The following is a 27,027-nucleotide window of genomic DNA, read 5'->3' as shown; positions in this document are numbered from 1 at the left end:
AAGGAATGTCATAAGATACTTTTAATGGAAGAAGATATGTGACCGGATGTGCTGAGTCCTTTTAAAGTCGAGGAAAGAATAGCTGTCCAACACCATCATTGTTGATAGGCACTCTTGGGTTAAGTGATTGTTTCAAGATGTTTTCTGAGGCCTCATTCGTGTGTCTTGGGGCAAGGCTATTGTTGGCTAGTCTGCAATCACTCTCTCTGTATATCACACAAGCCATCATTGTCTTGTCAGAAGCCCTTGGTGAAATGAAAATGAAAGGATTTGGCATGCAGCATATGTAAGTGTGGATATGAGCGCAACGCGAGCAGTCTAAGACTAAGCCCAAGACTCAGCCGTAGACCACGAGCTCAGTTGTGCGTGTTGTTGCGTTACAAGAAAACACAAGGAACTGAGCAGCAGAACACATCTGTGGCTCACACAGGAAGCTGTTTGAATGAACAGGTGTCACTTTGTTGTGCCCTAGAAGTGGGCTTGTAGGACTGGATGGATGTCTGTGGTTTTTACATCTTGGCTTAAAATCAGAGTACTGAGAAACGACCTTGGAATAAAACACAAACACACTCTCTCTCTCACACACACACACACACACACATACGAGAACCTGCAGGCAGCACAGAAGCATCATGCGTTAATTGGATTGCGTTTAAGACGTCTCCTGCTAATTAGCTTTCTCTGGGCTAGCACCCGCGCATCCCCCCCCCTCCCCTGACCTCCCTGAAGGGGCTTCGGCTTCATTACTTGATTGGATGATTGGCGGCCATGCCTGATATTTTGTTATCACGGAGCGCTGATTACTGTAAAGAGAAAAAAAACACGGCCTGACCTTGCAGAGAGTGTCACTTCAGAGTGTCAGAGTTAGACGAGCATGCAGGTGCCGTCCACACGCGAGGAGGAGGATTCGAAGGTTAGCAGCTCTGAAACAACAGAACTGGACCACTACGAGGGACACCAGTCCTCCGTTCCACAGGGGTGAAACTGGGGGGATTTTGGCTGTGGATCCAGTGTGATCCCAAGTATACATGCCTGGGCCTTTCTTTACAAACACTGGGACCGATGTGGCATTCCCACACATTGTGAACCGTGCTCTCATTGCTCTGGGTGTTCTTAGGACTAGTTTTAGGTTTGGACACACAACATGCTGTCTTGTGTGGAGGCCAGAAATGGTGTAGTGACAATGTAGGGTCCATAGAGGGCAGTGTTGTGCAGGAGTCACTTTTTTCCACTCAAAACCTGTGATACAATATATACTATTCAATATACCACAACTTAATGTTTGCTAAGAAACACATTACACTACACTGAACATCCACAGATTGCTGATTTCAATCACATTATCGGCACCGTCCCAATTTAAATTTCATGCATCATGTCTACTTGATATTCAATGTTTGCTTTGCCGTCAAAGCTGAGCACTGTGGATAATGCCTCAGTTTTTAGAGCCTTACAGCCACAACAGTTAATTTTTGCGCAAAACACTCCAGATCGCACGCTTAAAACTACCACGGAGCAGTAAGAACCAGCCCGGCTGTCTCGCTGGGTGCTCTGAGACTCCATATTCGTGACTCTGTGATTGACAGGTAGGGGTTTGTGAAGGACACCAAGAAACAGAGCAGAGTGACTCCAAAAACTTCATTTATAAAGGTTAATTGTGTAGGCTTACGCAGCGACCTCTGGGCTTGAAGTACTTTTGTGTTGTCTGCTGTAAGTTACACCAATAAAGGCAAAGTGTTATCTTTTGTTCCTCTTGAAATAGTTTCATTAGCCTCCCGATCCAAACTGCAGTGTGACGGCACCGCCGTGCTTGATGGAGTGGAACTTTAATCAAATTTTAATGCCACTAAAACCTGGAGCATCCCAACGTCCCCAAACTATCTCTGAACAAACCCGTAGTTTCACGAGCCTACTTTGATCCCTGAGCGTGTGTGTGTGTGTGTGTGTGTATGTGTGTGTGTGTGTGTTGGTGTGTGCTTTTCAGGTTGTATCTGGTGTATTTTTTCTTCTTTTTACGGGGACCGATAGTTTTGCTGGTCACCATAAAGTAGGCTAATAGGTGTTTGTTTGTTTAACACAGAAACGAACGGGAGAACGTAAGATATTTTAAGGCTATCGTTCAGTTAGGTGTAGGCATACCTATGCAAAAAATTAAATAAAAAACACCCTCATAGAGACAATATTACAAGTATGTGGTATGTGCATGCATGCAAGCCTGAATGTATGTACCCAAACAGGATCAAGTGTTTCAGCTCAAGGCGAGACAGTTTATTCCCCGACCCTATAGGTCTCCATGAGGCTAAGCTCCCAGCTTACAGCAGGCTAAAACATAGGACTGAAATAGAGAGAGAGACAGACACTGGACTAAAACACAGCACTGAAAATGAGACAGACAGGCCCTCGGCTAAAACATAGCAATGAAAATGAGAGACAAGCCCTCGGCTAAAACACAGCACTGGGATAGAGAGAGAGAGAGAGAGAGAGACAGGCCCTGGACTAAAACACAGCACTGGAAATGAGACAGACAGGCCCTGGGCTAAACTGCAAGTCTGAAATAAAGACGGAGAGGAAGAGAGATAGGGGGGGGGGGGAGATGAGGGAGAGAGAGGAAGAGAGAGAGAGAGACATGAGAGAGGGAGAGAGAAAGAGAGAAAGAGGGGCCCTGGGCTAAATCCTAGGGCTGAAAATGAGAGAGACAGTCCCTGAGCTGAAACACAGGACTAGAATAGAGAGCCAGGCCTTGTGCTGATCCTCCTGGATAATCTCTGTATTCTGCATGGGCTAAACGCTCACCAAGTGTACTGAGTAATTCTGCCCCCCCACACTTTCTACCGCGACCCGGAGAGAGTACACACCTGTTCGGTATCACGTCCGGCTAGCGGAGCCCTTGACAGTACTGAATGTTAAACATTTTTAAAAGTAAACCAAATGGGTTCGTTACAAGTGCAGTTTTCAGCACAGTGACCGTTCATCTGTGTTTAGAAAGAAAAAAGAATGAACACATGACAAGGAAAAGTTTGTTCCAGGTTCATGCACCAGACAAACGCAGCTCACCAGTGGAGGGTAGTCCTACTTTTAGACAACTGTCCAAACTGACTTCAGGTTGCTTAAAGCTTATCTTTATTGCCACAGTAAATAGTTAATTCAGTGTTCATCTTTATATTTATTCTTAAAATATACAAACATGCAAACTTATCTAATCAATCAAAAATGTTTGTTTCATTCGTTAAAGATAGGTTTGTCTGATCAACCTTGGTATATATTTGACCTTAAAACAACTTTAAAATATTAAAAAAACTTTCTTGTTTTCAAAATGACAAAGCACAAAATTTCAGCTTTGCCAAGCAGTTTGTCTTCAGGTTGCCTTAATCAGCATCGCCACAAACTATAGATCTCCAGTAGTGTTGGACTCTGAACACCTGCCACTCTGTTCTAGCTCCTGAACACAATCCTGTCCCCATCAATGTGCTCACTGAACCACTGGTCATTGTGTCACCACTTCTGACTCGTGGATAGAGATGGAAGTGCGTTTCCTCAACAACACAGACCCGCAGACTGGATGGAGAATGTCTAGGAAGAGCCATTAAGGAGAAAGAAGAGAGAATCAGGGCCATTGCGGTGGCCTTTCTCAGGCTGGCTTGAGATAGCTGTAGAGAGCTTCAAGACCACCCTGCAGTGCCTCCTGGATGGGTTTCAGCAGAGGGTTATGAATTATGTGAAGGCCCTTATCGAGCGGATGGGACGCCAGCCTCTCCAGCCTCCAAAGCCGGTACATCTCTCCAGGGAGGTTCTGCAGGTTATTGAAGTCCACGTTGAGGAGCTCCAGTGCGGTCAGGTGGCACAGAACCCTGGGCAGCCCGTTGAGGCGATTCTCCTCCACGATCAGGATCTTCAGGCCAGCCAGGTCCTGGATCTGCTCGCCGACGTCCTCCAGGAGATTGTGGCCCAGATGCAGGAAGCGGAGGCCCCGCATGGCGTAGACGCACGCGGGCACTTGCGCCAGCCGATTGTGGCTGAGGTTGAGCTTGGCCAGCCTGCCGGCCGCCGCCAGCCCCCCAGGCAGGGTGCTGAGGCAGTTGCCCGCCAGGCTGAGCACCTCCAGAGAGCCGCAGTGGCCCAGCTCCTCGGGCACGGCGCTCAGGCTGTTGCGGTGGGCGAAGAGCACCCGCAGGTTCTGCAGCAGGCCGATCTCGGGCGGCAGGCTGGCGAGCTCGTTGCCCCACAGGTTGAGCACGGCCAGGTTGCGGAGGGCCCCGAGGGCGGGGGGAAGCGAGCACAGCCTGTTCAGGGACAAGTTGAGCTTCTCCAGCTCACGCATCTGCCAGAGGGCGCACGGCGCCTCGGACAGACCCCGGGCCGCCAGGCAGAGCGTGCTGTAGCCGTGGCGTCGGCCGCCGTGGCCACGGACGCGCTCGGACAAGGTCAGCCTCTCCTCGCGAGCGGCCTTGTGCCTCGCCAGCCATTTCTCGACATCGGGGGCGGAGCTTCTGTTCAGCCGCCGCCTATCCGCCGTTCCAACGGTGTGCCTGCAAGGTTGCTCCGTCGATAACTTTTGTCGTAGTAGGAACATTGGAACACAACCTGGCTGGAGAGACTAACATAGATATTTACCCACAGCAAGGCAGAGGTTACCAGACACGTAGTTGTCAGTCAGCGTTCTCTGGGCTTTATGTTTCTAGCAGACTTCATGAAGAGTCCAGGAGAACATCTCACCACTCCGGGCAGCGGTGCATACCACCAGGAAGCAGAATCAGATGCGTTGAGTTTGTGATTCCTGAAAGCAGCAAAATTAGTTTTTGATCTAAACTGAAATATCTGGGTGAAGAGTGACACTCTTCTCTCCCCTACTGCTGAGCTGTTCCTGTGCTCAGATGGAGCTTCAATGCAACTCCGTTAATGAAGAAGAGTGAAGACTCATTCCTCTCTCTCTCTCTCTCTCTCTCTCTCTCTCTCTCTCTCTCTCTCTCTCTGTCTCCCAGCAGCTGTCACTGTCAGTATAGCTTAGAACTAAACAGCCTCTCAGCCAAGGGTGCTTAGCATCATGAGACAGTCAGACAATAAATCATTTTCTATACTTATACACACACACACACACACACACACACACACACACACACACACACACACACACACACACACACACACATTCAGTTTATCCCCACTGAAGTTCTAGTGCTGAGGCAGCATAGTAATAACAGCACTGTGTCGCCAATTATCCCCAGAATGTGAACCCGGTGTGTGTGTGTGTGTGTGAGTGTGTGCGTGTGTGTGAGTGTGTGCAGAGCCTCCATGTACAATAAAGGGCAGCTTGCTGTTCTAACGCTGAATCGTGTCCGAAAAAGGCAACGGAGCTCAGCAGCATGAGCAGAATCTCACTGAATGAAGCCCTGTGCAACGCCAGAATGGACCATCGAAACAACGGCCTGTAGGGTAGCAGAGAAAGTCCGGCCTCACACAGGGGAGTTAAGACGCTTTGCTGTAGTCATGGTTAAGCTCAAGACTGCCTTATGACTGATGAGTTTTCCTGACGCTCACACAGACAGGATGGCACAGGGTTGTCATTAGAGTAACACTCCCCGTGTGTACACACCTGCTACAGCTCTGTACATCGCGGGATGTGAATGCATTCTGCACCAGCTTTATCAATGCTACGGTGGATCTGCAGAGGTGTGTGTGGGATGTGTGTGTGTGTGGTGTGTGTGTGTGGGGGGTGTGGTGTGTGTGTGTGTGTGGGGTGTGTGCAAGCATGTGTGTGGTGTGGTGTGTGTGTGTGTGTGGGATGCGTGTGTGTGTGGGATATGTGTGTGTGTGTGTGGGGAGTGTGTGTGTGTGTGTGTGTGTGTGTGGGGTGTGTGTGTGTGTGTGTGTGTGGGGTGTGTGTGTGGTGTGTGTGTGTGTGTGGTGTGTGGTGTGTGTGTGTGTGTGTGTGTGAGTGTGTTCCTCCTGCTGTTTCCCGTCATGCTGTCTTACTGCGTTTGTTTGCAAAGGTGCAGGATCAGATGACGCACCACCTGCCCTCCTCCTGACACTCCCACAGCAGTGTGTGTGTGTGTGTGTGTGTGTGTGTGTGTGTGTGTGTGTGTGTAAGTGGAATTGGGGGGGGGGGGGGGGGTTACATTGGCACTCACAAAAAAGTTCACACAAAAGTAGTTTTCCTGGCAGACAAAGACCATTTTAAGCTGTGTCAAACTGCCCACTCTATCAACGCAGCTCTGTAGCTGTTGGACTTCTGCAGGTCTGCATATCAGAGCCATGAAGCAGAACCAGAACTCCTCTGGTGCTCTGACAGAAACATTCGATTAGACACAGCTGGTACTGGAGAAACCCCCCCTGAGCTTGTCACGCATCATAACAAACAGGCACCCTTAGTGCACTCAGTTACAAATCTAGCCACATGTAATACGTGTAGTCTTTACCGTATGTAGCAAGCAGCTTACCACACTACTATTACTATACTATCACTATCACTATCGTTATCACTATCACTACAGTAGCCTTGTGTTTATCTTAGCCCAGTGTTCTCAACTCTCACGCATTGAGCGTGTGACACACGCATTTTACCGTCTTCACACGCTCTCACGCCACACTTCCGATTTCACACGGCGAAAAAAAAAAAAATCTAGTTTATTTACCTCTGATCCATATATATATGTCGCCCTCCACTGGCAATCGATCGCGAAATACAACAACAGCGTCGTCGTCGTGTCCCCCCCCCATTCTCAGGAATTTGGCCCGAATAAATCTCAGGGCGTACTTACACTAGGCTCTGTGATCCGGGCCCGTGCTCGGGCCCGGATCAGTTAACCGTGCTCGGGCCCGCTTGAAGAGGTGGGCCAGGGCACGATTCATGTGGACTCGGGCACGGTTCGCTTCTAGTGTGAGCGCTATCCGTGCCCGGGCCCGCTTGGTGCCTCGTGTGATTGGTTCATTTCGCTGGAACTCAAACATGACGTCAGTGAAACGACGCTCACGTTAAACAGTCATGGCGGCAAAGCGATTAGCAGACAATCGTTGTGTTAAATTATCGATAAATCTGTGCTTGCACCGTGTTTCTGCACTCCCAAAACGACTCCAAAAATACAATAAAAAGGGAATCGTGAACTCCATAGTGTTGTGCGAGCGTGCTTTTTTTTCCAAATATATCGCTGTTATGATGACGTAAGCGTGCTCGGGCCGGGTTGCTGAAGCCAGTGTGAGTGCAGGCCAGAGGGGGAGTGGGGAGGGGGGATAACCGGGCCCCAGCACGGAACCAGCAAACCGTGCCTAGTGTGAGTACACCCTCACTCTTCTCAGCCTTCGATGGGATGGAATGGGCACTGGGACTTCATAATGGAAATATCCCACAATATTAATATTGAATAATTAGCTTAATTTACTCCATTGCTGCAATGTGGTTGACATTACAATGAATCAGTAATATGTTACAATACATGACGAGTAGGAAATTGTTGTTGATGGTTTAATTAATGGTTTAATTCACTTAATTATACTACAATTAGTTTAGATTACAATACACAAGCTCAAGTCAACCTCAACCAATTTCATTTTCTCCATCGTTATGCGAGCTCCACACATAGCTGAATCATCTTCCATCTATTTAGCGTTCGCTAAGTGAACAAAACAAACAAATGTTATGTTGTCATTTAGCTGCAAATAGATGCACAAAATGGCAGAGCTCTCCAGTTATGATACAGCATTATGCTAAATTATCAGTGACATTCATGAATTTACTCCAAATATGTAATAATTAAACATTAGCTATACTTGAAAAATGCCAACGGTATTACATTAGCATTGGGTCTTCAGACATTGTTCTAATGACGACGACTAGATGTATCCATACACAGCTACATGAACAACAAAATGACAACACTGACGATCTGATGACAATCTTTTCAACGTTGCAAATTCTCTAAGGAAATGACTGGGAGCTTACTAAACTGCTAAAATTACACGGTTCGTTTCACTCGTTAAGGCCTGTTCGTGCCCAGCCAACATGGCCTTCATCTGCCTTGATACGCGGTGGATCTCTTACAATCTTATCGCTTTATCAAAAAAAAAAAAAAAAAAACAGTTTTAAGCAGGATTTTAACATAATTCACTGATAACACTTGAATGTGTTTGTGCGTGTGTGATGTGTGTGATATCTATCTGGTCAACAATATTTACACCCTGAAGTGAAATTAATTTCATGTAAATGAGCTCGAAGAAGGTATAGGTGTGCATATTCAGTCAACTCCCTCACTCTGTCACTGTGTGTGTGTGTGTGTGTGTGTGTGTGTGTGTGTGTGTGTGTGTGTGTGTGTGTGTGTGTGTGCGAACATGCATATAACACGCAACTCATCCACACAGTCAACAGCAGTCCTCAGAGAAATGGTGAATGTGGAGTAAAGGCAGAGAGAGGGATGAGGGGGACAGCAAAGACGAGAACAAATCTGAGTGTAAACTAGAACATCATGATAAATGGAGCCCGCAGGAACCCTGGAGGGAGTGCTATCCAGGTTAACTCTCCCAGTAAAGACAGCAACTCCAAAGAACAGGGGAGAGAGAGAGAAGAGAGAGAGAGAGAGAGAGAGAGAGAGAGAGAGAGAGAGAGAGAGAGAGAGAGAGAGAGAGAGAGTGTAGAAGAGGGTGAGAGAAAGATTAGGAGACATAGAGGGAGGGAGACTAGCATACAATACAATACAAGCCAATGGTGGTGCTGACATGTTCGGGGTGTGTGATGGAGTACCAGCTGTGGGACTATCTGGGTCTCCCTCTGGGGATGTTCAGACACAATGTGGAACACACACAAACACACACACACACACCACGAGATCCCATTTCAGTTAATCCACCCACCACCCCATGGCCACACTCATTTTAGAGGTTGCGGTACAAGGGCCTGGATATCATTATGAGATCAGATAACCAAAAGCGACTAAGCAGAAATCACCCACAAGTTTTTGGGAGTTTTTTTGCGCTCATTATAGACTGGAGGGTGTCAAATGGTTTACGGATATGGTGTTCTGCATCAGGGATGCTGCATGGGAACAGATTGGCTGGCAGACTGGACTCGTGCCAGCCGATCTCCACGTGTACCGCACAAACATGAAACACAAGCACTGAATCTACAGTTGGAGGAGTCCTGCTCAGATTTTTCCATATGGTGCTTTCCTAGATTTGAGATTTCACCTGATCGAAACAAGCCAGAGTGAGAGTGTGTGTGTGCGTGCAGGACAGGAATTGCTTTCTGCAGGACGCGGGACAAAAGGTGGAAAGGTATAGGCTGGTCAGGACTCCTGCAATCAGGCCTGTCCCATCAGAGGACAGGAGCAGAGGGGTGGAGAAATTAGCATGGGGGGGTGGAGAAGATTAGCAGGGAGATTAGCAGAGGATGCCAGGAAAGTAGCAGAGGGGGCGGGAAATAAACAGAGGGGGGTGGGACAATTAAAAACGGGTATGGAAATTAGCAGAGGGGCGAGGGAAGGGGTGAAAGAGGGCGGGGAAGTAGCAGAGGGGCGGGGAAAGAAGTGGGAGAGGGCGGGGAAGTGGCAGAGGGGCGGGGAAAGAAGTGGAAGAGGGCGGGGAAGTGGCAGAGGGGCGGGGAAAGAAGTGGAAGAGGGCGGGGAAGTGGCAGAGGGGCGGAGACAGGAGTGGAAGAGGGCGGGGAAGTGGCAGAGGGGCGGAGACAGGAGTGGAAGAGGGCGGGGAAGTGGCAGAGGGGCGGAGACAGGAGTGGAAGAGGGCGGGGAAGTGGCAGAGGGGCGGAGACAGGAGTGGAAGAGGGCGGGGAAAGTGTTTGGCGGGGCCAGGGATGCTGATGTAGCATGCTGGCTTGGGTCCAGTCACTCCCAGAGCTGAACCCTCTCACGCTGCCGAGCTCACAAATGCAATATGTAAAAAGGTGCTGTTGACAGCAGTGTGTGGTCTCGCGGTGAGAGGCTGTAATTGTAGCGCAGGCCGTGTTTGTGCAGTGAAGTGCCTCAACGCTCTGTGTGTCTCCTCAGCCAAGCGTGAAGCGGCTGTGTGTGTGTGTGTGTGTGTGTGTGTGTGTGTGTAAGCTATCTGAGGTGAAGTGCTGGCTTCATAATCCAACACAAACTGGAAACTGAGAGCAATACTCAGTGCCAGATGAGTAGGAGGATAGTGATGTGGTGATGATGATGATGATGATGAAGATGACTGGCGGAGGTTCTGAAAGGTGTGTTGATACCCAAGAGGCCTACTGCCATTTTGGCACAGGGAAGGAGAAAAAAGAAAGAAATAAAAAAAGAAGGGAGAGGCGAAGAATGAGGCGATGAAGATGGCGAGAGAAAAGAGGGAGAGAAGCGTAGAGGGGGCAGAGACGGGCGTCGGGGTGGCAGCGTGAGGGGTGGGCACACGTGGGGCAGCTTCACGTGTGACGTGGCCCTGAGCCCGGGACAGGACATCCAAAGGGGGTCGGGTCACGCAGTCACGGCAAGCAAGGTAGAACATGCCGTTAAACCCACAAGAAATCTCACAGCCGTTAGTGTGAGGATGAGCGCTGAGGGTTTAGTGGATACGCTGACCGTGTGTGCTTTTGGATGGGTAGTGTGTGTGTGTGTGTGTGTGTGTGTGTGTGTGTGTGTGTGTGTGTGTGTGTGTGTGTGTGTGTGTGTGCGCACATTAGCATACCTGTGTGTGTCAGAATGACAGTATCGACAGCAGACATTTCTGGCCTGATGCTTCACTGATACTCAGTGTGTGTCTCTGCGTGAGTCCTCTTTAGAGAGCCTTTCTCAGGCACTACAAACACTGCTGAATCCTGCTATCTTACACACACACACACACACACACACACACACACACACACACACATCCATGTGAACCTATCTATCCCACACCCAAACTGTCTCTGGCTACAAACACTCAAAGCTGCAACTCTGTCACAAACAATGACCCAAAACGACCCTTTCATGAAACCTGACAGGCTAGTTTTGCATTATCTCCCCAACAAGGATGTATTCATTGCTACTCAATTCTGCATATTTATTCAGTCAAACGTATTAATGGAACAAAATCAGTTCCAGGACAGATGAAGACCATTATCAGATAACAGATTAAAGACGACACCACCTAAGATACCTGTGTAATATAAAAACATGCTCACGGGAATGAAGATAAAACATAATTGATTCCCAGTGTCTCCTAATCGGGGCTTTGACTGCGTTATATACAAGAGCCGAGCGTTACAACGACAGGCAAACAATGTTAAAAGATAAAGATACTATTCCTCTTCTTTTTTTAAACCTTTGTGTTAGTCTCAATCTCAGTTATTCTTCAGTATAAATTGTAGAGGAGGTGGTTATTTGAGTGGAAATACGAAAGGCTGTTTTTCTATCATGGTTTCAAATTTAAATATGTCTGTCGTTATACCTAATTACCGCCGCCATTACATATTCGGAAATAATGAACTCGAGGGAACACGAAGAGTATCCATATCTTCTGGCTAATTACAAACCTCGAGTCTTTTTTCGAGGTCCCGTGAGACTACTGGAATAATATTACTCTCTTCCCGGCAAATAACAGTTTAGCTTTTTAAACTCGGTGCCGTCAGATATTAAAGGTTCGTTATTCGCGCTCACTGTGTGTCGATGTGCGCGCTCCCGCGGGCCGACGCGTGTCACGAACGGTAACGGACAGCTCAATGGTGGCGTGTTTTTATGTCAATGGCGGCTTCATTTATGTTTTAGGAACTGCCTGCCAAGTTCTCACAACCATGCCGGTTTGGGATAAGGAAAGATGAGACGTTGGAGATGAAAGACTGCACCGGCAAGCGCCAAGACCTGTCGAAGAAACGGAGAGACGCGCGTGCCTACGGTGGCACCGTTCTCCACAGTGTTTGCAACTTCCAGCTGACTGAGATACTGAGATAAAACTCTTAGCCGGTACGGTAGCTAGAGCCAGACAACTCGTGCCTCGAGGAGAGATCTAGATGGCGATAAAGAGGTCTGGCTCATTGCGTTTGCACGCTAACTGCTATATGCAAATATACAAATTAGCATATTCATGATTTGGTGCGCGTTCTTGTCATAACATTCGAAACCATTTATGGTCAGGAAGTATGACATCACGTTAAATTTCTCGCGACGCCAATCAAGCTCATTCCACCAATCACAAGCAAGGAGGTGCCGCTTTTTTTCTGTAAGACACGCCCTACAGACTGGGCCGTTGTCTGCCATGGTATGGAAACGCCGCGCAAAACTTCCAAAACTTTCCCTTACAGACTCAATAGATCATATTCTATTTGACATTTAGCGTTTCCTTGCAGGGTGGTGGAGAGAGAATTGCTTAATTAATCACAGCCCTCTCCGTGGAAGCTCCTGTGATCCCTGCTCTCGTTAGTCCATTGGGTGATTAATTGAAATTAATTGAAAAGTCGGTGACATTTTACCACCCTCGTCACACAGGCATAGTGGGTGAAAATATACCGCACCGTGAAGCCCCGGTACTATCCTGGACTTAAGACACACACACGCACACACACACACGTTTTATAAAGGGGAACTGTGTTTAAAAAACATGATGGCAAGCTAGTAACACATAAGACCTAGGTGCATGAATGAATGAATGATAATAACCCTAACTAAAGGGAACGCAGGGGTTATTATGTGAGCCTGACGCGATTCTAGACACCAGAAGCTCCTCACATGTAAGATGGATGAGCGTCTTGGCCCACATTACTCTCCATAAGTAGGTTACCGAGTACTGCGTCGCTGCTGTCCCTCCAGGTAAAGGTATTCCAGAGGGAGAAGTCCGCGTGTGCGCGGAGGCGCCGCGCGCGCACACCGCATTATACCGGCTGAGCTTTTAAAATGTAGTTATACATAACAGATACTCGCTCACCGTTCTCACATGGAAACCCAGCAGAAACCCTAACAGATCTCCCAGAGCAGCTCCAGAAGGGCTTGGCCGTTGTTGGATATTATATACAACACACACACACACACACACACGCACACACAGGAGTGCATGGATCATATATAGAGTACCACTAGTTAAAAAAGGCATGTTTGCTCTTTGAACCGGATTACCACCACCATATGCTAAAATCCCCAGTAATGCTCTGTTCTAACTAGTGGTGCAGGTATATCATTTGCAGTATAAAGACCTTGTGTCTTTTTGACTCTAATTCAGAACAGATTGTTGGCTCACTGGCTCTCTCTACTGGTCATTAGGTGTATTGCAGGTTGACAACAAGCTTCAGCAAAATCATAGCTTAAAAACATTCGTGTAGGTTTATACATTTGTCATCAAGAACATATTGTGGTATGTACAATCTTGATACTAGACAATAACAGGTGAACAATACTAATCTTAGTAACAATACTAATCTTGGTGGAATGGAAGGTTTGTGATCTCTTAAATTGTACAAGCTAATCAGTAATGAAACATTTTTTCACAGTGTGTACATTTGCGACTCTGTGTGGGTGTGTGCATGATGTGTGTGCGCACATACGTGTGTGCGTGTGAGAGTCCTCACATGCAGGTATGGTGTGCCAGCAAGTTTGCGAGGCAGCCATGTCCCACAGCTACATCACCCAGTGACCACGCCCCCGAGCCACGCCCCCCACCGACCACAGCTTCGGACGAACGAACGAAAGTCAGGGGGGGGGGGGGGGGGGGGGGAGGGTGTGACGACGACATCTCACTCAAGCGAACCGAAACTCTCAAACGCCTAACGTTAGTTAGTCTGACTAACTTAATATACTACTAATGAACTACATCAATTGTGTTAAATATTGAAATTACATCTGGTGACTTGACTAGGACTTGAAGTTTAAGACTTGGGACTTGACTCGAGACTTGATTATGAAGACTTGAGACTTACTTGTTACTTGCAACTTAGTGACTTGTTCACATGTCTGCAGAAGCCCGTGAGACGCTGCTCGGTCTCCCACACGGGCCCTCTGTCAACATGCTAAGCACAAGTTTCCATTTAAAATGCAAAACTCGGCTTGTCCCTACTGTATGATCACAGTCACATCACAACTCCTAGCTCTCCGTCCCCCGCTTGGCTAGAGCACTAATTACCTATTCACCAGCACCCCTGCCGTCCCTGGAGAAGCTATCTGGATGTGGGAGAGGGCTTGGCGAGGGGCTTTATGCAAGAGTCCAGACTTTCGTCTCTGCACTGTGTGTGTGTGTGTGTGTGTGTGTGTGTGTGTGTGTGTGTGTGTGTACCAACACAGCACGGTCCCGCATTCAGATGCTCTGTCCAGCTGGATGAAAAGCAGCAGCACCCCCCCCCCCCCCCGCCCGCCCCCTCTTCTGCATCGCGCTTCCTCTTTCAGATCGTTGATGATGTGGCCTGACCTGCCTTTTGAACGGAGGAGGGAGGACTGGGAGACGCGGGGTGCTGTGGGGCCACGGGGAGTTTGTGGGGGTGAGGGAACAGTCAGAGAACTGAAGGGAAGGAAAGGTGAACGCTGAAAAAGTTTAATCAACTAGGCATCTGCCTTGAACAGAGAAAAAAGAAAGTTGAACGGTGCCTTCTCAATATTACCACTAGGTGGCAGTATCTTACCATTTTCAGAATGCACTGAAGCTGCTGGCATGGGTGGAGCAATTCAAGAACCTGACAAATACACGTCTGACAGGTCCTGTGACCCACACGTCGCTTTTGGTCTGGGAAGGCCTGGAGCTGTCCCTGGTGCTGGAGCTGTCCCTGGTGCTGAAGCTGTCACTTATCTTTTAGGAATTCTCATAGCTCTTTTATTTGACCCACTATCTCCCTCTCCCAGTTCCCCTGAGTGCTATTAGAAAAATAATGGCATGAAAATTGGCAAAACTGCCTTGAGGAAGTCGTGGCCTGAAGAGCAGCGTGAACATTTCACCACTCGACTGCTGTTTTCTCCACACGGAACAAATGTTATAGTCTAAGGTCATAGTGTGATACTGCTTAAAGAATCTTGTCTCTTTCAATCTCTCTTTCTGTTCATCTCTTCCAGCCAAGCAGGCCTTACTGAAATTATTTCTTCTTTTCCCATCCATTCATTCTCGTCTTCTCCCTCAGATTAGCCTGCGAGAAATCCTAAATTCCAATTATCCAGCAAATTTATCATGTGATTTCTTTCAGCAAATGTTCTCTGCAGTCTCTTCTTCCAACCCTGAATAATGACTTAATATCTCCTCTTTTGTTATGTATACAGTGACATTCAAATCGAGATGAACTGGGTTTCTTGGTTCAAAATGTATTGCAGTTTTGTTTATGATGTAAACAGCTTCTGAATCAACAAATGATAGTTATAAATAAATTCTAAGATATATTATTTTGTGTTGGATTTATGTTGAGATCACCTGTATATTAGCAAAGTAACACAACATGATCTGTATGACAAGGTGATGGTATGTATTCACATTCAGTGTGCATCACATTCAGTATCACATTAAGGGTACATTCATATTCAGTATGTATTCATTCTCAGTATATCACATACAGTTTGTATCTCATTCAGTGTGTATCGCATTCAGTTTTAATCAGTCTGGGTTCAAGTCTTTCCCACATGACTCTTTCTTTATTTTATTTTTTCTGGACACAACACAAACGTCTATGTCATATTACATTTTGTTTACAAGTCTGTTGCTCAGCGACAGTGGAGATCCTTTATGGTGTAAATGGATTTGATGCACTTCACCTCGAGGTGACGGGTCGTGGAATCCTTTATGACATCACAATCACAATCAATAGCATTATTATGTCCCAAACTCATGCAGCTTTGGTAATCCTTCCCTTCGAGGGCCCGGTGTCGGGATAATTTGCCCACCTCTGTGATGAATGCTCTCAGCTCTGTAGGTCTCTTCCACAGGTGAAGGCATATCTAAGGGCCATGTCATCTCTGTTATCTCTTCCTGTGCAGGGACTGTTAGAGTATCCTGTACACCATATCCTGGCTGTGGATATAAATACCAGCTGCCTTTTAAGATGGTTAGGTGGAGAACACAGATTTGCCTCCTTGAGTCACTTCTGAGCATGTTCAAACAATTGGGGTCTGTTTTTAAAACGCAGCTCGGTGTGGTTGAAATGCAGATCCCGCCTGTGCAACATTTATTTTGCCAGAGCACTGGTGATAAAATCTCAGTTAGTGTGGGCTATCATGTGATTGGATAATGCTGTACAAGAAGAGCTGTTAGGACCAATGAGATTCCACTTTCCACAATTCAACAGATATGCTGTACCAAGTCCAAATGTCTAAGCAAGACCTAAAGTGAGTAGAGAATGGGGGGCTGCATTAATTCGTAATGCACTGGAAGGATTGAAGTAGACCACAGTCTCCGGAGGGGTCTCAACACTGCAGATGGCATTAACTACGCCAGGGCTGGATTAATCTCAGACGCTGCACTTGGGAGTCTCACAGTGCATCTGTACATTCAGCCTGTCAGAGGAACCGAACACCAAAAGTCATGTGTGTGTGGCTGGGCATCTGATTATGCCTGAGTCACTTCATGCTGAATGACTCGATTAGGAGGAACCATGAATTAGACTGACACTCTGCCAACAGTGCAACAATGGCGCCGCACTTCCTCGCCGAACGAGAAACACACGAGCACGTCTGAGACGAGTGAGAAACACACGAGCACATCTGAGACGAGCCCAATACTGACAAACTCCCTGGACTATAAGAGCAAAGAAAGAAGACAACAAATGAATATGATCACTAGCCATGCCCCAGCCCCGCCCCCAGCCCCGCCCCCAGCCCTGTATCCATCCAACCTCCTGGGTGCTTTTCCCTCCTCCTTCTATAGTCTCCTTCAGGCTGGGTATTAGAGCCAGTTTAAACATACCCATTGATTTGTCTGAGAGCACATGACACGGCTGGAGAAAGAGATGGAGAGAGAGAGAAAGAGAGAGAGAGAGAGAGAGCATAATCAGATAAAGAGATGAAGACATACTTGTAAACATGATTACATGCATCCAGAAACAGCAGCTCTACAAATGTCAGTTCTGAAATCCACAGGAAGTACTTACAGCTACGAGAATATAAATGCATGCGCACGTCTGCAGGGCGTATAAAGCTGGACAGGGTTTTGTCTTCAGTTCTGCTTAAGTCTGTCCTGGAAATGCTGTCTTTTCAACAGATCTATTATCAGGCTGAGACCCCCTCTAAAGAAGGCCCCTCCCCATTTGCCCCTCCCTAAAGGACGCCCCTCCCAACTTGGCTTTCTGTAAAGAAAACCACGCCCTCTTCTTGCTTGAGTTACAACTGCCAGCCATATTGCAATTCTTTCTTTTAAAAAGTAATTGGTGCATAGATGTGCCTGAAACAAGAACACTTTATTCATGATTTTTATGGTTTATGTATTCTTTCTAACATGTTATATCTGAAGCGTAGTAAAATGAACAAGGTACATGTGCATGTAAGCATAAAGCATATAAGCGTAAAGTTGTCATTTGCGGTGGATACACTGCTACATTTGCAGCCGATGATTCTCCTGTCCCCTTTTGACCTTTTCTTCTACCTTGATATCAGGTTACATTTATCTGGGTCATGGCACCAATATATTGGGGAGATTCAAATGCTCAGGTGTAGGAAGCACCAGAGGATTACATTACTAAAACTACAGGCCATGGTCTAGGGAGCAAAACAAAACAGATTAGAATTTAAATCTAGATGTAACCAATAGTAATGTCTTTACAGAAAAGGGTTTTTAACTAATTTATTCCTCCTGTGTTTTGACCTAAATAGTTCATTCTAAGATCGTCTCCTTTACCTTTAATGACAGCATACTTGAAGCACTAACATTATTTAACATCTTAGCAGCTACCTTGCTAGTACAGCATTTCTGGCGTTCGTGAGTTCTTCTCTAAAACCTTCTGACTGGTGCATCGTTGTCATGCTGAGCTGTGGAGTTCATTACATCGGAGCTCTGGTGAGGGATGCGGTTACTATGGTAGCCAGGCCTTTTTTTTAATGGTACGCTTTGCTGCACGCCTTGTGTGGCCGAAAAACGTAGAGCAAAGTTTTCACGTGCGTTTGAGATCATTATTCGTTTGGAAGAGCAACGTTGCGTTCTTCTCGGTGCAGTTGTTGATCGGTCCCACACGCTTGGCCCGCAGTGGATGGGTCAGGTGTGACGGACTGATCGTCGGGCTTTCGTTTGAGGGCCTGGATCGAATACTGAGATTTATGGTGTTCTAACATGTACATCTGTTGATTTATTTCATGTATTTACTAGAAATATTGTGCACAACAAGCTCCGTTTGTCGTCCTGTGGGCTGTGAATGATGTCCAAGGAACAAATAATCTAATGAGCAAACACTTATGGAGCAAAGCCAGGGATTACGGCACTGGGAGTGAACTTAGTCCCCAGTTCTGGACAGACTCATCCAGATGACATCTCCCGCATTCCTTTCCCCTCGCCACGCTGTTCTGTGTCCTTGCTCTGACGTTTTTACACGCAGCGGCCCGGAAACCCCCCCCCCCCCCCCCCCCCAGCCCGGCGAGCGTGGTCCAGCAGCACAGCCACCACCTGCAGTTTTGAATATGTGACAGAAAACACGTTCTACCATTGATCTTCGCTTCAGTGAACACTGTTAAACCAACAGCCAACATACGGTGGGGAATATTCAAATTAGCGCCGTCTTAACGAGGTGCCAAAGCTAGGGGTGAAGATCACAGGTCCACAGGGCTGAAAATGTCACTTGGTTATGAGAAGTTTGGTTTACAGAGCGATAATCTTGGGTTCGGCTTCGAGACTTGGGGGGCCTACGAACATGTCAGCCTGATTCCGCTTCACATTTTCGGCGCGGAGCTCAAGGAAACGTCGTAGTGATTTTGTGTGGTCGTGATGTACTGAAAATGGAACAGGAGCGTTGGCAGAATGACAGAGTGGAAGTGTTCAAGAATCATCAGGATCGGAGATCTCAGCGCCAGAGACGGAGAGAGAGAGAGAGAGAGAGAGAGAGAGAGAGAGAGAGAGGTGTGGGGCTCAGCCGTCTCACCCCACCCCCACCACCGCCCCCTACATCCCACATCAGAGGCAGCCGCAGCACGAGTGCCGTTCTGCGGTTCTGAGAGCGTGTGCGTGAGAACGGGCTAACTCCTCATCACAGTCCATTTGATTTTCAAAGACTCCGGTGACGGTTTGGTCTCGCCTCAGCCCTCTCTGCATACAGTCGGTCTGTTGCCATGGCAGCCGCGCCGAGCTTTGCCCGGCGGGTCGTCGGCGGCGAAGCAGAAGCCGGAGGAGCGGCGGCGGCGACCCCGTGGTCCCGCCTCCGTTGCCATGGTGGCGCGGGTGGGAGGAGCAAGCAAAGGATCAAAGGGGGAGGGGGTGGTAACCTGGCCAGAAGAACGTGGCTTCAGCCCGATTCACGGAGGGTTTTGTCACGGTGGAGTTTACACGTGTGTTTACAGTCGCACAAACACAACAGATTTCCCAGTCGGTGAGAAAATACTCTCTATGCCTACTGACTTGGTTAAGTATTATAATCAGAAATGAGACAGAAATTGCAGTAATGTTGAGATGACGCAGTGTAGCACGCTGCAGTATGTATTTAGTATATATTTAGCAAACGAAAATAAAGGCCATGTAGCCGCTGAATGCACTGCATGGCTGGTGGGCATTTTCAGTGGTCTTGCTGTTGAGCGATCCACATTATTCTCTTATCTTCAAGCACAGAGCGTCCCTGAGGGCTTCAAGTAAACAAAGCAACGTGAGTCCTGTGGGATGAGGTGTTTTAACACATAAGGACAGGCCTGTTTTTACTCTCCTCCCAGAGCAAACCGCTCCACCCAAACCCACAGAGGACTCTGAGCTGCTGGACCACCCCCAGGGGGCGGGGTTATGCTTATGGGAGGACTCTGAGCTGCTGGACCACCCCCAGGGGGCGGGGTTATGCTTGTGGGAGGACTCTGAGCTGCTGGACCACCCCCAGGGGGCGGGGTTATGCTTGTGGGAGGACTCTGAGCTGTTGGACCACCCCCAGGAGGGCGGTGATGTGTTTGAGGGAGTGTGGTTTGTTTGAAAAGGAAGTGAAGATGGTTTTCCCTGTAAGCACAGCGGGGCTCGCTCGAGACCCCAGAAATAGGATCACAAAATCTTTTTTAAAAACACACTCTTATTCAAATCAGCACATGGAATCAGCTGGTGGGTGATTACAAAGAACCGGGGAACGTTTAAGCAAGCAACGTAATAAAGACAAGAAAAAGTTGAGACAAGATTCAGAAATATCTCCTTTCACAACTGAAGTATTTTGGGGAAGATGTTGGATAAATGGGAGAGGTTCCTTCCTGACAGCGTCCTGCTGATCTCGTGCGCTGAACCCTCCATCGCCGTGTCACGGTGGCCGGTCCTACACATCCCCAAAGGTTCAGTCGTGCCACAGATGTGTAATAGGTATCATCAACTCACGACTCCATCTGTCACCATGGAAACGTCCCCAGTACCATAGCAATTAACCTTGTGCAGCCATGGTTGGCTGTCGTCTCGGTCGCCACGGTGAAGCCCAGGCTGTGGTGGTTTCTCTCGCTCCGTGTCCACGACGGAGACGGAGACTAAATGGACACCTCAACGCCTCATATCGCTTCCACAAGCTCTTACGAACGTCACCGTTCAAGATGGACGATGGCTGGGCTACGGGAGAGGAGTTTGACCCCTGAAGAGCATAAATCTCCATTTTAATCATTACATTAACATGGGGTTAGGAGAATTACATCATGATAGAACCTGAACACCAAACTGCTTTAGCTGATTGACTGAGGTAATTCATGGGAATGAGGTACCTTGATTCTCTCATGGCATCTTGTGTTAATAAGCATTATAATAAGTACCGAAATCACTGCAACAGAGCGTTCATTTTTTAAGGCAACGTACTGTGGTAAACTTTGTCTGTCCTGTCTAATGGATGTCCCAGTTCCACAAAAATGTCCGAACACCACATATGTAAGGAAACTTGTTTTATACTACTGCTGTCTTCATCTGCACATTTCACATTATTTTCACAAGGACGTATTTATCTCTGAACATACCAGACAGCAGCGCATAAAGATACGTGTCTGTCACGCAGGCTGAGCAAGAACAAAGACGGAGAATAAATACTGTCCTCGAATATGCAAAGGTTAATTTGTTTTGTGAGTGCATGGCTGATAAAGAAAATGAATTTAGGAGTTCAGTGGTCTGGCGTCATTCCAAGGCCCTGATTAACACATTTCCATGTGAATAGTGTAATCTCTGGGAGCACTGTTTCAGACGAGACCTGCTAAGAGACAGGTGATGCCCATAATAACGTCTATTAAATCTACACTCCAGAAAGACCGGACCATTTTAAAAGTGACTTACATGCAGCTAATAAAAATATTAAATAATCTCTGAAAAAATGTATGAAAATATTAAATAAGTGGCTGTATAAACAGCTGTACTGTCTGTTTGAATCTTACTGGAATCTCAGCTGGCTTGGGTCAGTATTAGCCGCTCTGTTAAAAGACAGTAACGAATATGAAACGTTAAGATGATGGATGCAACAGGCCCCGTTAGCATCAAGCTAATTCCCATTACCCAATTTGTTGGAGTGCCCCCAACTATTTATAGCTGCATTTATTTAATGATTTTACCATTTTCAATTATCCAGAGCAACACCGTTCCTGTACTGCCACCCGAAACCCGCCCGGCTCGCCCAGGCTGTGCCATTAGTGTCTCGTTTGGTAGATAAATTTGGGAGCACATCCTGACTTTATTGAGAGAGGATTTACACACCACAGGTGCGTATTGCCCGTCGGTGCTGTGTGTCCGGACCGCTTTAGAAAAACGAGCCTCCTGCAAACATCAAGGCGTCAGCGGACCGAATACAAGACTCCTTCAAAAGGGTCTCCCTTTAATACGTCTTTCATATGGAAATAAAGTAATACTTTGGTTTAAAAGGAGGCGAGGAGGAGAGAGAGAGAGAGAGCCACCATATTCATGTTCTTGAAAAGGGCTGCTGGGTGCTTGGTGGTGTTGACTAAACACCGTGTTGTCCGTCCCCAGACGTCTAGCTTTGCTGGATAGAGCTAACTAATGGACACCAGCTTCCCTGTTGAAGATTTGTAGTGTGTAATAAAAGAGTCAGCAGCTTAGAAATCAATTGTAGGTGCAGGTCCTAAGACTGTAAGCAAATAGCTAAATGGATTATAGTGAAGTTAAAATCTGTTTTTTTAATCATCACAAGCTTGTAAATCCTCTTTGTTTCAGTTAAGCCATCTCCGAGGTTCATCATTTCTGCACATGATGTAATAATTCCTCCCCCCGGGGTGTTTCTGTGGGACGGTAACGCGTCTCACCTTCAGCAGTGCGGCTCCGTGACAGCTGTACTCTCCGTGCCCGCCGCCCCCTGCAGGCCTGCGGGGGAACTGCGTGCGGCCATCCTGCACGCATGGCTTACCCACCAAGGTAATGCCGCCTGACTGCGTGCGCCGAGGCAGCTGGACCCCTCCGGGCTGCATGGAGGGAGGTTTGGCCTCCGAGATCTGGTTTCTGGTACATCACCCTCCCCTGCGGTGGGTCTGCACCAGCAAGGCCAGGTATGGATCTCCAGAAGACACGTCATGCGTGGAGCATCTCAGAAGATTTGGTGGGTGTGATGCTAAGCGTATGTGTCTTTGTCCATGATCCTGTAAGTCATGGTGCAGTGCATTGTGGTCAAGGGCACCACCATGACAGATGGAGCGTGTACGTACAGGTGACAGAAGCAGAAACCGCCATGCAAGGTAAGCGCGTGTAGGAAGTTCTGACTCCCGCCGACACACAGACGCAATCTCTGTTTCGTGTTATTTCATTATTATTTTTCATGTCCTTCATAGTGAATTAATGTGATCTGATTTAATTTCGCTGGAGAGGGAACGTGACCGTGAATTAATAACACATGATATGAACGATATGAAATGAGGTCTGTTAAAACGGGCTTGAACGGGGAGAAGGAGAACCAGGCGTTCACGCGTGTACGGCCGTCCGTGGTCAAGCGTCCAGAAGCTACTGGGAGAACTGGTGGACTGGTGAACTGGATTTAAGCAGCAGCATGTGACCGCGCTTAGCGACCGGAGCATCACTAATCATATTGATCTGAGTGTGGCCTACGTTGCTACGGATTCTGTCCAGCTGTGATGGAGAGCTGCTCTCTCCCTCTTTCTCCCTCTCTCCCTCTCTCCCTGTTTCTCTCTCTCTCTCTCTCTCTCTCTCTCTCTTCCTCTCTCTCTTTAATAAAAAAAGATGCGCCTGATGAAAACCTGCATGAAGGTGTTTCGGGATGCATTATAAAATGGTTGCCATGGCTACAGCCTCTCCGGAGCGTGCGGCCCGTGTTCCGAGCTGAATCCGTAACGACAGGCTGGATCTCCTGCTCCTCCCACTCCTGCGCTCACACTCCCGGCACGAGACCCTGCGGCCGGACCCGCTCCTGAACGCCCCGCACCCAAGAGGCAGCGGTGGAGGCACTAGGGTGGGGGTGGTGGGGGTGAGGGGTGGGGCTGGTGTGGTTTGTGTCTCCCAGCATCATGTCGTCCAGCCGAAGGGTGAGACCCAAATTGTTGTGCCGGTCTGATAAGATCTGCATCTGTAATCACTTTAGAGCTCATGCATAAAAAATATAAAAGGAGAGATGGAGAGAGAAAGAGAGAGAGAGAGGGAGGGAGAGAGGGGGGAAATGAGAGAGAGAGAGAGGGAGAGAGTGATAGGGGGGAAATGAGAGTGAAATTTTAACTGGCCTCCCTTGTTCAGTGATGTTCAGGCCTGTATTATGGCAGCAGTGAGATCCAACAGTCCTGATCAAGCAGTGAAGTAGGCATGGTGGGCTGGGGGTGGAGAACAGAGAAGGTTCTCCGCATGCTCCTCTCTCAGAAGCTCTGGTCTGGTTTCAGGTTTGAGGTACAAGTAGGTGGGAGTGAGCTGATGCAGCTCTGTTCCGGACCAAGAAGCTCCACGCCGCCCCGCCTCCGGATCGACACCGCCCCAGAGAGAGAACACACGCCATGACTTATAGATGAAGCGCTCGTGTGGCAACTGAAGCTCGCAGGAGTCTGCAGTCTCTCCCCCAACACACGCTACAGCTCCTGAACACAGACCCACACACACCCCCACCCACACCCACACCCACCTTCACCCACCACACACCACAGCTCCTGAACACCCACACGCACCCACACCTACACCCACCCACACCCACACCCACCTTCACCCAACACACGCACCAGCTCCTGAACACAGACCCACACCCACCTTCACCCACCACACACCACAGCTCCTGAACACAGACCCACGCACACCTACAGCCACACCAACCTTCACCCACCACCCACCACAGCTCCTGAACATAGACCCACACCAACCTTCACCCACCACCCACCACAGCTCCTGAACACAGACCCACACCTACAGCCACACCAACCTTCACCCACCACCCACCACAGCTCCTGAACACAGACCCACACCTACACCCACACCAACCTTCACCCACCACCCACCACAGCTCCTGAACACAGACCCACGCACACCTACAGCCACACCAACCTTCACCCACCACCCACCACAGCTCCTGAACACAGACCCACACCTACACCCACACCAACCTTCACCCACCACCCACCACAGCTCCTGAACACAGACCCACACCTACACCCACACCAACCTTCACCCACCACCCACCACAGCTCCTGAACACAGATGGCTACAACCACCACCGCGTCTTAGTGGTGGAGCTGGGAAGGGGCCACAGGGGAGGACGTGCATGTGCTACTGTAGCACTGCTACACCCACATCTACACCTACACCCACACCTACACCCACACCTACACCCACAACCTACACCCACACCCACACCTACAAACTACACCTACAACCCACACTTACACCTACACCCACACCTACACCTACACCCACAACCTACACCCACACCCACAACCTACACCCACACCTACAACCTACACCCACACCCACACTTACACCTACAACCTACACCCACACCCACACCAACCTTTACCCCTACACCCACACCTACACCCACCCTCACACCCACACCCACCCTCACACCAACCCAGTTTTACAGTTCAGCATCTTTCTTTTTTAAATTATGAATATGAGATTATTTTTGCCTCTTATGACAAGTATTTCCATGAAGAAAGTGTCAAAGATTCAGAGTTTTATATAAATATGTATTACAAAGGTCACAATGCTGATTTTAAACCTTTAACCTTCAGGCCATGAGTGGTCATCAACTTAACTCTCAGCAAGTGCAGTACACACACACACACACACACACACACACACACACACACACAGATAAACACAAAATCCTCTTAGACGTGACCCAGAACACCTGCTGCGATTGCCCCATCTGGAGCACCACTTCAATAACTCCTACCCCCTTTCTCTCTCTCTCTCTCTCTCTCTCTCTCTCTCTCTATCCATGCAGTCTTCCATCTCATCCCTCTCCTCTGCTCCAGTTCCACAGCTCTGCGTAATGTCAGAGATGCACGGAGGCCCGGAGAGGCACGGAGGGGGTTCTGGCTGGGGGTTCTGGCTGGGGAGTTCTGACTGGCCATACGACTCCACTGACCTACAGCTTCCACCGCCATGACATGCATCTCATTAGTGGTCCCAACCCCTGAGATACCTACAGGGGTCCTGTGGAACCCCCATGAAGAAACGTTTGGTTTCTGGGAGGTGGGAGCTTGTTTCTTGCCCTATAAAAATGAAACTTTTAGGATGTAACTTCACATTAAAATAGTGAGGACGACTTCAAATCTCCTGTAATTTGCTGTTCTGTCACAGACCCTGTAGTAGATCCCTGGTGTCTCGTTTTCTTCCCTGCAGTAGGTCCATCCCCAGTGCCTCTTTCTCCTCTCTTTCTCATCTATTTCTCCTCTCTTTCTCATCTATTTCTCCTCTCTTTCTCCTCCTTACTGACGGCTCCCTTAGCCACTTCTCTAATTCTCACCGATGAGCCAGGTCCATAGACACTTGTTGCCAGGACGCCGACAGCGTCGTGTTCTCGAGGAAGCGATGACACCTTCCTAAAGACCCATATTTATCCCGTCCGCCCACTACGGGGACCACAGGTGAGGCTGTTTTCCGCAGACCAAACGATGTGTCTGAACAGCCCTGATTAAGTGTCATAGAGAAAACTCTTTGATTGGAGGAGCATACAGAACTTCGAGGGGATGCTGAGGTCTGTCGTCTAAACCGCGTGTAGATCCACAATTACGCCTGTGACGGCTCACCATGGAAACGCGTGACCCGTGTTCTCCTGATGCCGTGATGTGTGGTGTGTGTTCACACACACAGAGAAAGGTAACGCATCCCACATCGAGGCTTTCGAATGGAGAGTGTCTGAAATCACGCCGCTCTTGTAGCGTGGCGGTGCCAAAACTGTGAAAACACCTGCAATGAGCTTAGCAGCGGTTCAGAACGTCGATGGAGTCGCACTACGTTATTCCTTTAAAAGACCACACCCCCCCCCCCCCCCCACGCCAGGTGCTCTTATCAACACTGCCAAACCCTTTAATCCGTGTATCTGAAGAGGGGACGAACCGCTTCAATCCATCATCCCGATGGACTCGGCTTGGTCACGGAGACTGCGAGATGTTCGTATGGATACTGCGTTTGATGAATGAGTGTGGAGCTCAACTGGAGATGGAAACGACCGTGTCTGACCTCCGTAGAACAAAGCCGCTGAACCGGAGTGGAAATGAAGTTAAGTGCTGTATGACATCGGAAAAGCTTTTTAAACTGTGTTTATGGGGCTTTAAGGAGGCTTTAGAGGGATATAAAATCTCAGTGTAACTAATAGACTCCGAGGTACATTTCCTCCGGTCGGGGAGACACTCCACATCTTAACTCGACTGAAATGCCTTCAGCTGATGGTAGATCACACTGCACAGTCATAGAATTTATAGATTTAAAATGGAGGCCCCGCTAGATGAGGCATGACCCCAAAATAAGCTTTTTTTGTACTGCTTTAGTGAGAAAGAATTGCTACACAGTCTTTCCCCTTAATTCCTCAATATCTATATATATATAGATATATTTATAGTGAGGTACACAATGTTTCCAGCG

The 27,027-nt window shown here is 48.2% G+C and overlaps 1 protein-coding gene across 3 annotated transcripts; it reads right to left on the bottom strand.

Annotated features, from left to right (window-relative positions):
- Positions 1–3,144: 3,144 nt before the first annotated feature.
- LOC143493167 (uncharacterized) lies at positions 3,145–11,547 on the bottom strand. Of its 3 annotated transcripts, none has more exons than XM_076991371.1 (3): positions 11,465–11,547; positions 10,639–10,771; positions 3,145–4,774 (listed from the first exon to the last, which is right to left on the bottom strand). In XM_076991371.1, the coding sequence occupies exon 3, from the start codon at positions 4,568–4,570 to the stop codon at positions 3,629–3,631; it is 942 nt and encodes a 313-aa protein (XP_076847486.1). In that variant the 5' UTR covers positions 4,571–4,774; positions 10,639–10,771; positions 11,465–11,547; the 3' UTR covers positions 3,145–3,628. The 3 variants fall into 3 exon arrangements, with proteins under 3 accessions (XP_076847486.1, XP_076847485.1, XP_076847487.1); XM_076991370.1 differs by having other exon boundaries at positions 11,114–11,526; XM_076991372.1 differs by lacking the exons at positions 10,639–10,771; positions 11,465–11,547 and having other exon boundaries at positions 3,145–4,594; positions 4,714–4,906.
- Between the last annotated feature and the right edge of the window lie 15,480 nt (positions 11,548–27,027).

Source organism: Brachyhypopomus gauderio, unplaced genomic scaffold (genome assembly GCF_052324685.1).
Source record: "Brachyhypopomus gauderio isolate BG-103 unplaced genomic scaffold, BGAUD_0.2 sc82, whole genome shotgun sequence".
Taxonomy (NCBI): domain Eukaryota; kingdom Metazoa; phylum Chordata; class Actinopteri; order Gymnotiformes; family Hypopomidae; genus Brachyhypopomus; species Brachyhypopomus gauderio.
Note: the sequence above shows the minus strand (reverse complement) of the source record. Positions and strands in the feature narration are given on the sequence as shown.